This window comes from Panthera leo, chromosome F3 (genome assembly GCF_018350215.1).
Source record: "Panthera leo isolate Ple1 chromosome F3, P.leo_Ple1_pat1.1, whole genome shotgun sequence".
Lineage (NCBI taxonomy): Eukaryota > Metazoa > Chordata > Mammalia > Carnivora > Felidae > Panthera > Panthera leo.
In genome coordinates this window covers 25,632,217-25,648,072 of record NC_056696.1, presented here as the reverse complement: position 1 = coordinate 25,648,072, position 15,856 = coordinate 25,632,217, and the positions used below count along the sequence as shown (strand labels likewise).

Here is a 15,856-nt window from a genome sequence, read left to right as displayed (position 1 = left end):
TTAAGTGTCCAACTTCTGCTCAGGTCATGATCTCCTGGTCCATGAGTTCGAGCCCTGCATTGCAATCTGTGCTGACAGCTCAGAGCCTGGAGCCTGCTTTAGCTTCTGTGTCTCCCTCTCGCTCTGTCCCTCCCCTACTCATGCTTTGCCTCTCTCTCAAAAATAAACAAACATAAAAAAAAATTGTTTTAACTTCATTTATTTTGAGAGAGAGAGAGGGCATGCACAAGTAGGGGGAGAGGCAAAGAGACAAGGAGAGAGTGAATGAATCCTAAGCAGTCTCTGTGCAGTGCAGAGCCTAACATGGAGCTTGACCCCACAAACCATGAGATCATGACCTGAGCCGAGATCAAAAGTCAGACACTCAACCAACTGAGCCACCCAGGTGCCTGTAAAGGAATTATTTTTTATATATCTTTCCCTGAAACTAACATCCAGATTCTGTGGATGCACTTGTGAGGGTGGCAGACGAATTTGGCCCACAGGAAAACTTGGATTGTATACCCTCCCGGAATGCAGAGAGCACCCAACTTGTCTTCCTCCTTGGGTTTTGCCTTTCTATCCGTCACTTTCACTTCTTTTACCCTTTTATATGTTCTTAATGTAAACCTACCAACTTTAACATAATTTATTCTGGTTTTAGAAGTGAAAAGGGTGTAAACAATTCTCGGAAGACCCTGAATACAAGGACCCTAGCCTATTCAGCATTATAGGCCACTTCCTAAGACTCTCAAGTCAAGTTACCCCATCTATCAGGAAGTCTCTAACAGAACAAAACAAACAAAAAAACTTCCTGTCTGAATGCAACATTGTATATGGTAGTAGTACAGGAGTGTTGAAGGTCACAAGTGTGATTAATGTTCACAAGTTATGAGTGTGTTCACACTTTACCAACACTGACTTCCTCAAGACATCATAACTCTGCTTAAATTCTAGTTCTGGTCCCTGGCATTCTTCTTCCATTCCCCCATCCCCAACCTTCTGCTTATTTGAGGAACAGAGGAAGAGTGATGAACCAAAACATTCTCCCTCATTTCTCATCATCCATTTCAACTATAGGTGTTGGTAATAACTGTCTCATTCTCCCTGGAAGAAACTTTGCCTCAGTCCATTGGGTTGGCAGAAATAACAAATGACATGAGAAACTTTGCTGGGTTTTTTTCCCCCATACACTCTTCAGATTGACTTTAATACATATCTTTAGAATCTTTATCTTCTACCAAACTCAGGAACCAAGTCAACTCTTTCAGAAGTTATTTCTAGGGGCGCCTGGGTGGCTCGGTCGGTTAGGCATCTGACTTCGGTCTAGGTCACGATCTTGTGATTCGTGAGTTCAAGCCCCATGTCAGGCTCAGTGCTGACAGCTCAGAGCCTGGTTCCAGATTCTGTGTCTCTCTCTCTGCCCCTCCCCTGCTCATGATCTGTCTTTCTCTCTGTCTCTCAAAAATAAATAAATGTTAAAAAAAATTTTAAAAAAGTTATTTCTAGGTAATAACTTAAAAACTTGAAAATAACTTAAAAACTTAAAAAAAATAAGAATAACTTTAAAAAGGTAAATGTGAAATGTTAAGTGGTCCAGTCACACTGCTCTATCCTGCTTTGCCAACCTCTGTAGTCTTCTAGATAGTCCTATACTGGAAACATCTAGTTGTTATACTGAAATCTGACCACACTCTACTACAGGTTTCAAAGCTTCATTTACAAATGTTAAGATGTTGGAGGGTGATAGTTGCCAACAGCAACCTACAAAGGTAATGCTAGTTATGGTCACCAATCCACTGGGGACTCTAGGTCTCAGGAGGAGAGCAAGGCCCAAATTAAGAACCAACTTAATAACAAAATTCTTCGTAATTCTTGGAAGCTAAAGATACACCTGTGAAAATTTTATTTATACTTGACATGTTGTCATTTTTGCTGTATTTGTTATCTAGTACAAAACATTTGCAATCCACGTGTGCTCCTTGAGTTTCCTTTATCATAAATAACTGTCAGGCACCCGCTGCTTTAAGCACCCTGAAAGGTACAAAGAAATAAAAGATGAAGATCTTTCTCTGAATGATTTTACTCTTAATTGAAGAGAGCAAACACATGAAGAAAAGAAAAGAAAAAATAAATGCTAAACTTATTCTAACTGTAGGAGCAACAGGGTTTTAGAGGAATTGATCGCTATTAGCTAGAAGAATTAAGAAAAAAAGCAAGAGGGGTGCCTGGGTGGCTCAGTCAGTTAGGCCTCAGACTTCGGCTCAAGTCATGACATTGCAGTTCATGAGTTCAAGCTCTGCATTGGACTCTGTGCTGACTGACAGCTTGGAGCCTGGGGCCTGCTTTGGATTCTGTGCCTGTCTCTCTCTGTCCTTCCCCCGCTGGCACGCTCTCTCTCTCTTTCTCAAAAATACATAAACGTTAAAAAAAAAGAAAAAAAGCAATAAAAGGTGAAAAGTGAGGATGGATAAGATATGATGGGCCCATACGATTGTTTAGTCTGGAGTCTCTGGAACAACCCAACTTGAAATATTTTTTTTTTATTGTTGCCTTCACGGGAAACACTAGAGTTCAAAAAGGTAACAATGACTACTACAATATTTAAGAATACAAATTAGTCCAAAGACTCTGAGGACAAGTATTTTTTTTGTATTGCCTTCATGGGAAGCACTAGAGTTCAAAAATGTAACAACGACTGCTACAATATTTAAGAATACAAATTAGTCCAAAGACTCTGAAGACAAAAGATTATCCAATTTAAGCAAAAACAACCTTGCAGGTTTTATCCACTCATTAAGCTGGGTTTTACTGAGCGCTTAGGATTTGCCCCACACAGCAGTGAGTGGCCTTAACTAGCCAGGCTAGTTTCCTCCCTTCACAGCTACTGAACACATACTATGTCCGAGGGACTGAGCTAAACCCCTTTCATGTATATGCCATCTAATTTAATTATAAAGGTAGCACCTAAGATTCGAGGGAGACATCCACCTATCTTCTACCATTTATCTGTCATCTACTGAAGGTCCTATGATAGAGGCTATGAAACATTTTGCTACATCAAAATGCTACAGATCCCCAACTCTCAAAAACGTTAAAAGTGGGTAGCACAGTACGGGAACAATTGTGGCTGGGGCGCAGGAGGCCCAGCGCTGCAGGCCCAAAGCAGCAGATCAGATCTCCCTGGCGACGGGACGCTACCCGGGGCGAGGGAGCTGCAGCCCCGCCCCTCCCCCCGGGCGCCCTCGGTCCCAAGCTCGCTTCCTGCGCACGCGTACGCGCGCTGGCCCCGCCCCACTGGCGACGCTGTCGGAGCCATTTCGCCGCCGCCTCCGAGCGAGCTGCGGTGTTTGCCCCGGGTCTCTCTGAGGAAGGCCGCGGTCGCGGACGGTCTTAAGAGGGCTGTGTTTTCTGGCACCAGGAAGAGAACGCGGTAGGGAAGAGATGTCCTTGCCACCCGTTGGGGGCGTGGGGCCCCGCGCTCCTGCAGCCGGGCTTTGTTGCGAAGCGCGGGCGGCTGTGGGGGATGGGGGAAGGGGCGAGGCGCCCGCCGGGTTCCCGGATTGCGGGTTGCACGCGGCTCGCCGCACCACGCCTGCGCTGTCCGGGTCCGCTTTGTGGACCCGTCTTTCCCCCAGCGATTGCCAGTCTGGTGTCCGTAGCGTTCAAACCCTTCTTCCTCCTCCGGTCTGCGCGTGGCGGTGGCGCTGTTGCAGCCTATTGAAAGGGGGGAGGGAATCACGGGGTGGTGAGCCCGCCATGATGCCGCCACACACACTTAGGGCCCTCCATTCATTGTGGCAGCAAATACCGGGCGCTGTCCTGCGGGCTGGGTGGTAGAGCCATAAACACGTGGGGCACAGTCCCTACCCCTCCCCCCACAAGAAGGTTTCTGTCGTAGTGGGAGGCAACGGGGAAAAAAAGCGTCTGCGGGTTTCAGTAAAAAAGAACGAGGAAATGGGAGGTGGTGTCAAGGGAGCTACTTTCATTAGGGTGGTAAGAGAAAGCGTTTCGGAGGAGGTAGACTTTTGAGCTGATATCTCGGCCCTTAGGTTGAGAATGCGTCAGCTATAAAGATGGGGAGGAAAAGAATCGCAGAGGTAGAAGGAATTAGCGCTTGAGAGCAGAGATTGGGAAGAAACAAAGACGGCCATGTTACTGGGGTATGGTGGGAAGGAATTAAGAATAGATTTTAGGGTGGCCAGAGTGGAAGCAGGAATCTAGAGCTATGAGATCTAAGACGTTGTTGCAGCACTCCAGGTGTGCGGTAGTGATGGCCGGCGACGGAGAGAAGCGAATGGATTGCAAACATGTTTTGGAGGCAGAAATTGCGTAGTAGATCAGGAGGCAGACTACCTGGCTTGGAATTCTGGGTCTCCCGGTTAGGGGCTTTGTCTTCTCTGGGGCAAGGTATTCTTTGTCTCTGTTTATTCTTCCCTAAAGGAAGATAATAATAATAGTCTTATCTGTACAATTATCCTAAGGGTTCAGGAAGATAGTTCTTGTAGATGACCCTCTAAGGTTACTGCCTGGCGCATGCTGAGGTCTCTCAACGGATACCTATGGAGGATCTTAAGGGAGTGTATGACTCCCAAGTTGTGATAGGAGTAACTTGGTAGATAGCGGTGCCATTTTGGGATATGAAAACACTTGGACCTAGGGAAGGAGGAACAGATTTGGGGAGGAAACTTAAATTCTGATTTGACTGGGACGTCAAGTTAACATATGCACATTAGTGCGCCTGTTGGATGAACTTGATTTTGGAGCTTAAATAAGAGAAAAGACTAAATTTTCAGTGTATATTTGGGCATCATTACAATACAGTTAATATTGACTATAATGGCGTCAGATGAGACTGCTGGGGAGGAAGGAATTTGATAGTGTAGTCCTTCATATTTCATGTTACTCATTCACCATGAGGGCTTGTTTTTTTAAATTAATTATTCAGGGGTGGAATTTACAGATAGACCTCATGAGCTTTCCACAGCTTTTCAGTCAATAGGATTTCCCCAGGGTTCGTTTGTGGCTACAGAATAAACAAGTTTATACTAGGGTCCAGTTTTATGACATTAGATTTAGGTCCTAATAAAATGCACTTAACGTTAACAGAAGACAGATGTGTAATGCTAGTAATAGGGTTTCTTCTCGCAGCAAACTAACGTTATTTGCATATTTTCTCTAGATGTAAATTTGGTCCCAGGTACTGTATCTTATTTTTAATTTAGAATCAGATTTTAGACTCACAGGCGCCGTATCTTCTGCTGTCTTTATAAACTGGACTTAGGGAGAGTGCCAACATGTATGGTATGTTGCACTTCAAGAAAACTTAATGTCCTCAAATTTTAATGAATAACAAGGCCTAAAGGAGAAATTTGGTGTTTAAGTTAATAGATTACTGTTTTCAGATCAAGTACTGAATTCTTGGTGTAATATATAGTGTACAACTTGGAGGATAGTCTGCTAGGAGACATACTTCAGAATGACAGTAAACTGATGTATACACAAACTGATTGATGACCATTTCTTAATATAGTAGTTCGAGTTTGAATTTATGCCTCCACAGTGGGTGACTTGGAAAAGTTACCTAAACTTTCTATGCCCTCCCTGGTTTTCTTCCTCTGTAGAAAGTGTTTAGGATATAATTTTATCTGTCACTGAGGATTAAGTGAGTTAAAATGTAAAACATAGGCCTTTCATCAAATGTTTTTTAGGAAAAGGTCAAAATCACTTGTGGTCACCCAGAAATAACCATTTTGAGGGATATTTCTTTTTCAGACTTGATTTATGCATATATACTTTTATATAGTTCAAATCATGTAGTTTTGTATCCTGCTTTTTCACATAGCATGTCATAGACCTTCCACTTTTGTCGTTAAAAGTTTTGTCATGCAGTTTTAATAGTAGCATGCTAGAATATCATGTATTTAACCTAGATTTTGAGTTAATTCCAGTTATTGGATATTTCTAATGTTTGCTCTTACAAATAATGCAATTTAATTTCTGTTTTCTTAGGTCTGAAGAAGACTCTTGAATCATGGGTGATGTTAAGAATTTTCTGTATGCCTGGTGTGGCAAAAGGAAGATGACCCCATCCTATGAAATTAGAGCAGTGGGGAACAAAAACAGGCAAAAATTCATGTGTGAGGTACTACAGAATACAGTTTACATTTACGTGAAGTTTTGTTTCGTTTTTATTTTAGAGAGCACACGCGTGAGCCAGGGAGAGGGACAGAGGGGGAGGTAGGGAGAGAGAGAATCTTTTTTTTTTTTTTTTTTAAATGTTTATTTCAGAGACAGAGACGGGTGGGGAAGGGGAGAGAGAAAGGGAGACACAATCCAAAGCAGGCTCCGGGCTCTGAGCTGTCAGCACAGAGCCTGACATGGGGCTCAAACCCAGGAATCATGGGAACATGATCTGAGCTGAAGTCAGACGCTTAACTGACTGAGCCACCCAGGCATCCTGAGAGAGTTTTTTTTTTTTTTTTTTTTTTTTTTTTTTTAATGTTTATTTATTTTTGAGACAATGTGAGAGACAGTGCAAGCAGCAGACAGAATCTGAAGTGGGCTCCAGGCTCTGAGCTGTTGGCCCAGAGCCCAGTGTGGGGCTCGAACTCCCGAACTGTGAGATCATGACCTGAGCCAAAGTCGGGTGCTTAACCAACTGAGCCACTCAGGTGCCCGCCCCCCGGGAATCTTAAGCAGCTTCCACACTCAGCACAAAGCTGGATGCAGAGCTTGATCCCATGACCCTTGGTTTATGACCTGAACCAAAATCAAAAGTCAGATGCTCAATCAACTGAACCACCCAGGTGCCCTCATTATGTGTTTTTTTTCCGGCTTGTTTTGTTGTTAAGAGAACATTGTTTTCTGTTTGGGAATGATAATGTGTTGCACATTCTTTATTGTCACTTGCCTGCTATTCTGTTTTATTATAAGTCATTTTCAAGGGAGCATTACTTTTAAAACAATCTGATAGGTAAATTCTAGTGAGAAGATGTGTCTTCCTTAACTTCCACAGTACCAGTAGTGCAGGTTAGAAAAGTCATATCAGCTGTTTGTGGTTTTACTAATTTCTGTAGAAAGTAGAGCAATTCTTGATTGCTTCAGGTCAAATCAGTTAAAATAAATGCAAATGGAGAACTTGTTCTTGGGTTTTAAAAATCAGATTTTAACGTGGAACATTCTGTTACATGAGAAGAGAATATCTGAGCCACATAAATTATAGTTTTTAGATTAGTTTATCACTGGAAAACACAAAGCTTTTTTATAAGTCAGCCTATGAATTCCCTGGATGTTATTTTCAGTGTTTTTATAGAGTATATCTTCAACATTTAACTGTTATCCCTTAATTCATAATTGAATTACGAGTTTTTTAAATCCCAGAATTACCCAGGTCAATCTCTTTTAATACATTTTTTTTTCTGACCATTAAAGGTTCGGGTGGAAGGTTATAATTACACTGGCATGGGCAATTCCACCAATAAAAAAGATGCACAAAGCAATGCTGCCAGAGATTTTGTTAACTATTTGGTTCGGATAAATGAAGTAAAGAGTGAAGAAGTCCCAGCTGTTGGGGTAAGTACTCATGGCCCAGCACTTGAAATGTATGTTACAAGGTCATGCCTTGTATATGTTGTACGACTAGATAATTTCCAAATTTTTTTTTTTTTTTAATTTTTTTTTTCAACGTTTTTATTTATTTTTGGGACAGAGAGAGACAGAGCATGAACGGGGGAGGGGCAGAGAGAGAGGGAGACACAGAATCAGAAACAGGCTCCGAGCCATCAGCCCAGAGCCTGACTCGGGGCTCGAACTCACGGACCGCGAGATCATGACCTGGCTGAACTCGGATGCTTAACCGACTGCGCCACCCAGGCGCCCCCAAATTTTTTATTACTTGCCATATGGAGACATGGGATGATGATTTTTCAATGTTGTTTTCAAATGTATTAACGTGTTCCTTAGCGAACCTCAGAATCTTGTTCTCTTAGAGCGCTTTCCTAAGATTGGGATTTCATTCTCATTATGTACCTGACTTGTGAGTTTGAAAAATTCCTTTAATCTTTGTATTTGTGGTTTTATATATTTCATTCATTCATAAACTAATTTTCAGAGCCTGTTGTGCTTTGTATACTTCTAAAGATAACATTTCAAACAGAATGTAAAAATCAGTAACACTTTAAGACACAGTGTTTACTCCCAGTGGCAGTTCCTTATTACAGCAGAGAGAAAATTTTGTTTCATGCAATGGCATAATCATTCATAATCATTTTGATACCATGATAATTTAAATTATATTATGTAAATATGCAACATAGACTCCTGTCTAGTACTGATTTTAAGAAATAAACTTTATCTAATTAAAAAATGAAAATTTGAATTTTTATATGATCTTAAATTTTAAATCTGTATGATCTTAAATCTTACATGATTTAAGATAAATACCTAAGGTAATTTAAATGAAATACTCAGTTTTTATAAAACTTACAGGAATAATATCTATATCAATTTCAACAACTTATTGTCACTGTGTTTATATTTTGTGTTGTTGTAAAGGTTAATATATATGTTTTATTCCCTTTCATTGTTTTGACCCAGAAGTTAGGAGACTTACTTTCTAGTATATTGTACCACTAGATAATTGCAGAATTTTTTATTACATTGGTTGGTCAGTCTGCAAAATGAAGGGATTAGAGGAGATTATCTTGAAGATTCTTTCCACCTATGAAAAGAATGTTGCAAATATCTTATAATTTGAAACACTGGCATCTGCTCTGTTATGACCTATTCTGTATCTTTTAACCTCTTCCTCTCTCTCAAAGTGTAAGTCTGCTTGTGGCGGATTCTTAATTTTCTTTCTTTCTTTCTTTCTTTCTTTCTTTCTTTCTTTCTTTCTTTTTTTTTTTTTTTTTTTTAAATGTTTATTTATTTTTGAGAGAGAGGGAGACAGAGGATCTGAAGCAGCCTCCATGCTATCAACAGAGCCCAGTGCGGGGCTCAAACCCATGAACTGCGAGATCACTTAACCCACTGAGCCATCTAGGAACCCCTTAGTTTTCTTTTGTATGAAAATGTTTTTATTTTACAGTCTCTCACATATTTTCACTGAATGTATAATTCTGCAGTACCACTTTCAGCACTTTCAAGTTGCATTGTTTCCTTCCGCTGTTTGATGATAAGTCAGTAATAATCAAATCATTTCTCCTTATATGTAATGTGTTATTTTCTTTGTATTTATTTATTTATTTATTTATTTATTTATTTATTTATTTGGTTCCCAGCAGTTTGACTATGATGTCATGTATGACTACATATGGTTTTCTTTGTACTTAATCCTGCTTGGAATTTGCTGAGATTCTTAAACCTATAAATTTATCTTTTACCAAACTTGGGGAATCTGGCTATTATTTCTTCAAATTTTTTTTATGCCTCATTTTTTCTCTGCTCCTTTTGGGACTCCTGTGTTAAACTTTTTTTATATTATCCCATAGGTCCCTGAGGCTTTTTCTTTTCTTCCCTTTTTTCTGTTCTTCAGATTCAATGACTTTTAACTGATTATCTTCAAGTTCATGGATTGTTTTCTCTGTCAACTCCATTTTGCTGTTATCAGTCCATTCAGTGAGTTTTTATTTCATACATTGTCTTATTTCTAGAATTATCAGGTGGTTAATTTTTTTTAACAGATTTTATTTCTGTGGTGGCATTTCTTCCTGTTTCTTTGGTGATAGCATGTGTTCATAATATGAATGTAAATTTCCTTTATGTCATTGAGCATAGTTACAATAGCTGCTTTAAAATCTTGACTACAAATTTTAACATCTGGGCCTGGTTGGGCTCTGTTGATTTTATTTTCTCTTGAGATTGGTTCACCTTTTTCATTCTGTATGTCAAGTAATTTTGGATTTATCGTGGGCATTGTGATAATTATGTTGCAGATACTGTAAGTTATATTTTTTTAAATATTATTGATTTTGTTGTTGTGCTGTCAGTTTGGTTGGAACTCAAACTACAAACCCTGTCTTTTGGGTAACTGCTCACATCTATCTCCCTTGAGTTTTCTGATCTTTGGTAGGCAGCTTGGAGTCTGTCCTGCACATGTGTTGTTCAGGGGTTAGCCAGTGTTTTGGGCGAATTTGTACAAAGAATTCCTTCTTTCCCTTTTAGGATTGTCTCCTCACTTTCTAGCAGTGTTTGTTTCCCCAGGCTCATATTCTCTGATTCTTCAGGCCAGAAAGACTGGGGAGTTTTAGCTGCTTCACATGGTCTTCCTCAGGCTAAAAGCCATAATAAACAGGAATTACAGCCTTTGCTTATCCTTGATTTCTCATTTCAAGTCACCTCCAGAATCTACCAGCTTTTGTTCACTTTTTAACACCTGCATATAATTGTTAGGGTCTTTGGGGTTTGAGGGCGGGGTTTCTTTTCGCCCTTGGATTTCTCGTTATCTGCAGGAAGGTCAGTCTAGTCTATGCATTTGCCACTTTCTCCCTGACTTCCTCTTTTCCAGCTACGCTGGCTTTCTTGCCATTCCTCAATCTTCCAGCACCTTTCTACCTCAAGACTTTTGTGTTTCTTATTCTCTTTCATTGTTTCATTTTTCTCAATAGCACTTAACTAATTTCAACCCATTGTTTGTCAGCTGAAGGCGATGTTGTCCCCTAGGGATATTTGGCAATGTGTGGAGTCATTTTAGTTGTTACAACTGGAAGGGGGTGTCAGCAATACTGACATATAGTAAATAGAGGCCAGGGATGCTACCAAACATCCTACAATACACAAGATAGCCTCCTACAACAAAGAATTTCCAGCATAAAATGTCAGTTGTACATAGTATAAGAAATTCTCTTCTAACCTAATATTCCCCAGACCTTCATATGAGAACAAAAGGTCATACGAGCAGGATTTTTATCTGCTTTTTAGTTCATTACTGTGTCTGTAGCATTAGAATGGTTCTGGTCTGTACAGCAGGCACTTGAAGTTTTTTGATTGAATGAATGAATGATCAATGGGTGAATTTGAAAAAAGGTCATACAACAAGCCCAATTTCTACTTCTAGCTACCATCTTTATCTCACCTCTTCATCCTTGCCAAATCCTGTTCATGTCACTTCATCTAGCATTTGCCCTTTCATTGCACAAATTGCTCTTGCCAAAAGTGGCCTGTTTCTAAATGCAAAGGATATTTTTAAATTTTGAAGGAGGGGGAGAAATTTCAAATGTGTAGAGAAGTAAGAATAATATTACAAATCCACGTTGTCAAAATCCAATTGCAGTATTTCTCAAAAGGGCTTCTCTACTTTCAGATTATTTTAAAGCAAATTCCAGACATCCTATATTTTATCTGTTACTATTTCACTTTGTATCTCTAAAAGATAATCCTCTTAAAAACATAATAATTCCATCATTGTACCTTAAAATATTTGTTTATTTTTTTATTTATTTTCTATTTTCGGGAGAGAAAAACCTGTTTAGGGTAGAAGGGCGAAGTGGGGAGAGAGAATCCTGAGCAGGCTCCACGCTCTTGAGGAGCCTGATGCAAGGCTCCATCCCAGGACCCTGGGATCATGATCTGATCAAAATCAAGAGTCAGACACTTAACTGACTGAGACACCCAGGCACCCCCAAACCTAAAAAATTTTAAGAATTGTTTCTTAATGCCCTCAGACATCCAGTTATATTCAGATTTTCTTGATTGTTTCATAAATCCATTTTTTACAGTTTGTTTAAATCATGCTCCTAATGATGTCCTTATACAGCAAGTGATTGATACTTCTTTTAATCAGTAAATTCTCTCACCCTCTTTCTTACTTTTCTTTGCAATTTGTTGAAGAAAGCACATCATTTATTCTTTAGTCTCATAAAACATTTCTCTGCCCCTCTGTTTCCATAATTGGTAGTTAGATCTAGAGACTTGATTAGACTGAGACTTGATTAGAGTGAAAGAGCAAGAACAAGAAAACTCCAAAATATTCTACACTTCTATCAGGAGGAGGTACATAATTGTGATATTAGCAGGGGTGAATTATAGCTGTGTAGATTTATTATTTCATTATCAATTTCCTTTGATTTTTAGCTGGAATACTTACATAAAAGGAAATTTCTCATCAATAATCACACCAAGTTAGAATTTAGACAGGGAAATGAGATAAATGTTGGATTCTTTTCCTTTATTTAAAAATATTTTGTAAATTTCTGTTAAGTCCTTCTGTTCTAACAAGTCATTTATTTAAATCCAATGTTTCCTTACTGATTTCTGTCTGGATGATTATCCACTGATGTAACTGGGGTATTAAAGTTCCTTACTATAATTGTACTATTAACTCTTTTTGTCTTACATCTGTTAATATTTGCTTTATATATTTTGGTGCTTCTACGTTGGGTGCCGAAATATTTGTAAATACTATATCCTCTTGCTGGATTGACCCTTTTATCGTTTTGTAACACCCTTCTTTGTCTCTTATTACACTCTGTTTCAAAGTCTATTTTGTCAGTTTGATACCCCAGACAAATGAAAATGTTTGTTTCCAGTGCATGGGATATCTTTTTCTGCCCTTCACTTTCATTCTGTGTGTGTACTTAATCTAAAGTGTATCTCTTGGATCACTTCTGACCTTCCTCTAGCTGCCATCTTGCTTCTCCCCCATGTGTGCCCCTAATCTCAGCTTGTTCCCTGGAGACCCTCTGAGCACCAACCCTAGTCCCCCCACCGTGGTCCCATTTCTGCTCCAGCAAGATGAAAGAAGCTGTTATGAACCAGGAGAAACTCACCAGACTGCAAGCACAAGTGCACATTAGTGGGAAAGGAACTGCTTATCGAAAGAAAGTGGTTCACAGAACGTCTCCAGTAGATGATAAAAATACTTCAGTACTCCTTAAAGAAGTTAGGGGTAAACAACATCTCTGTTATTGAAGAAGTGAATATGTTCACAAACCAATGAACAGTCATTCATTTTAACAACGCTGAAGTTTAGGCATCCTTGGCAGTGAACACTTTGACGATTACAGGCCACGCTGAGACAAACTAGCTGACAAAAAATAAAGTTCCTTGCCTGTCAAAAATTAAATAAAAATAACATAACACAAAATATTGTATCTCTTGTAGACAACTATAAACGGTTCGTGCTCTTATATCCATGCAGCCACTCTTTTTTGATTGGAGAATTTAGTCCATTTACATTGAAAGTAATTATGGATAGGTGTGTGTTTATTGCCATTCTGTTGTTTTCTAGCTGTTTCTCTAGTTTCTATCTGTTCCTTCTCTTACTCTTTGTGGTTTGAAGATTTTCTTTAATGGTATGCTCCTATTCCTTTCTCTTTATCCTCTATTTCACATTTTTGCTTTGATTACCTTTATGCTTACATGTAACAACACATATCTACAATCTGTCTTAAGTCAGTAATTTAAGTTCTAAAGCTCAACATTTTTACTCCCTTCACCACATTTTAGATTTTTAAAAAAAAATTTTTTGTGTTTATTCATTTTTGAGAGACAGGACAGAGTGTGAGTGGGGGAGGGGCAGAGAGGGAGACAGAATCTGAAGCAGGCTCCAGGCTCTGAGCTGTCAGCACAGCCCAACGTGGGCCTCGAACCCACGAACTGTGAGATTATGACCTGAGCTGAAGTTGAAACTCAACTGACTGAGCCACCCAGGCGCCCTGCACATTTCATATTTTTGATGATAACATTTTATATCTCTTTATTTTGTGTATCATTTAACCAATTGTAATTATAGTTATTTTTACTACTTTTGTCGATAACCGTCATACTGGCTTTATGTATAAAAGATATTTATTCTTTCATAATTTGTTCTTACCAATAAGTGCCCTTTCTTTACAGCTTAAAGAAGTCCCTTTAACATTTCTTGTAAGGCCGGTTTAGTGGTCATGAACACTTCAAGCTTTTGTTTTCCTGGGAAACAATTTCTCTCTCCTTTAATTCTGAATGATGACTTTGGCAGGTAGTGTATTTTTGGTTGGAATTTTTTTGCCCCCCCAGCACTTTGAATATATCTTTGTCTTTCTCCAGGTTAGGAACATTTTCAACCATTATTTTTTCAAATAAGATTTCTGCCCCTTTCTCTCTCTCTCCTTGAAGCCCAATGATACAGCTCTTAGTCCATTTCATGTTTTCCTGAAGTCCCTTAGGCTATCTTTACATTTTTTCACTTTTTTTTCCTTTTTGCTGCTCTCATTGGGTGAATTCCACTGCCTTGGTTTTGAGTTCACTGATTCTTTCTTCTTTTTCATCTGGTCTGCTGTTAAACACCTCTCCTGTATTTTTCAGTTCAGTTATTGTATTTCTTAGTTCCGTGACTTACCTAATTCATACTTTCATTTTCCATCTCTTAGTTGAAGTTTTGTGTTCATTCCTCTCCCTAGTTTGAAGAGTGTTTTTATAATCATTATTTTAAAGACTTTATCAGGTAAATTACATAGTTCCATTTCATTAAGGTTTCATCTTGTTCTTTTGGCAGGTATTACTGTTTCTTCATTTTGCCTATGTTGGTTCCTATACAATAGATGAAACAACTTCTCCCAAGTCTTGAAGGAGTGGCCTTGTGTAGGAGATGAACTTTTTCATTCAGCCCTGCCCCAGCTCTTGGTTGTTTCTCAAACCTCTGTTTTTGACCAAGCAGCCTGTTATATTTTTAATAGCTCCTAGTAGTTAGGATATGCTGAGACCTCTCAGTGTCCAGAGGGTAGGATCTCAGCACCTAGATTCGCGGACTAGAAGCCAGACCCTTGGGCAGCAGCTTCTAAAAGTAATGCAGATATGTATAGTTCTGAGGTGCCCAAAAGCATAAGCCCTGCTGACCACCAGGGCCAGATAATCTGGAGGTGTTCCCTGGGCTGCATTTGCAAATTTGGGGGCTTCAGTCAAGTGTATAGTCTCCTTTCTGGGAGATACCAGCAAGCTGAAGCAAGAAGAGGGAGAGCACGAAGATGGCTTCCATAGCATACATTCCTTCAGAGCAGCTCCATAGCCAGTGAGTGCCCAACCTGAAGCCTGCCCCTCTGTCTGGAGCTTCAGGACAAGCAAAGTGACCTTCACAGAAAGACGGGGGGTGTGCCTCAGTCCACTGTCTGTACAGTGCCTTGAGGATTGTAACCTGCCCAGAACCGCTGCTCTGATTGACACCCTCCTAGGGGACCCCAAGAATGCAAAGCTCCTCTGGTCACCAGAGCAGGGCAATCAGAAGGCATCCCTGGGTGTTAGCTGCAAAAAGCGCTCAATGTAAAGCTTCCCTTCAGTAGACACTGGCATTCTAGAACACAACAGAACATAAAGATAGCACCTTCTCTCAGAAGTCTCTGGAAAGGATTACAGTCAGCCCCTTTCATTTCTAATGAAAGAGATGCTTCTTTTATTAGAAGCCTCTTCCTTGGGCCACAGTCATGATTAGCTAGTAGGCCTCCTTTACAGACAGACTCAGCTCCTGGGTCTGTTGAGCCTCTTTTTGTGCTATGGGTGCAGTAGCTGTTCAAGAATTGTCTCCAGCAAGCTTATCTAGTCATTATGTTGTACACCTGAAACTAATACAACATTGTGTGTCAACTCTACTCAAAAAAAAATTAGAACTTTTTCGGTGGGTTACAGACTTGTGAGACGCAGGAGCATAAGCTGCACGGGGCACCTGAGTGAGTCAGGCAAAGTCGAGGTGTCCTCTGGCAGCAGTCATGAAATTTGGGGCCACAGACAGGTTTTTGAGCTCCTTTCTGGGTAATGCTCATTATTACAGTCGTATGTGACCAGGAACACAAGCTTCCCTGGACTCCAGAGCCAGGTGATCAAGAGGCATCCCCTGTGCAGCAGCAACAAAAATTAAGGCACCAGGCACGTGTAAAGGTTCTTTTCTGGGAGGTACTGGTGTTCTGAA

At 39.9% G+C, this 15,856-nt stretch overlaps 1 protein-coding gene across 1 annotated transcript in view; it reads left to right on the top strand.

The window, feature by feature from the left end:
- The first annotated feature begins 3,274 nt into the window (after window positions 1-3,274).
- The window catches only part of DHX9 (DExH-box helicase 9), a 51,414-nt gene continuing 38,832 nt past the window's right edge, over window positions 3,275-15,856 (top strand). Inside the window, exons 1-3 of the mRNA XM_042924537.1 lie at window positions 3,275-3,412; window positions 5,992-6,124; window positions 7,414-7,554. Coding sequence (XP_042780471.1) covers window positions 6,014-6,124; window positions 7,414-7,554 — 252 coding nt within the window. The 5' untranslated portion in view covers window positions 3,275-3,412; window positions 5,992-6,013. The remainder of the gene's footprint in view (window positions 3,413-5,991; window positions 6,125-7,413; window positions 7,555-15,856) is intronic.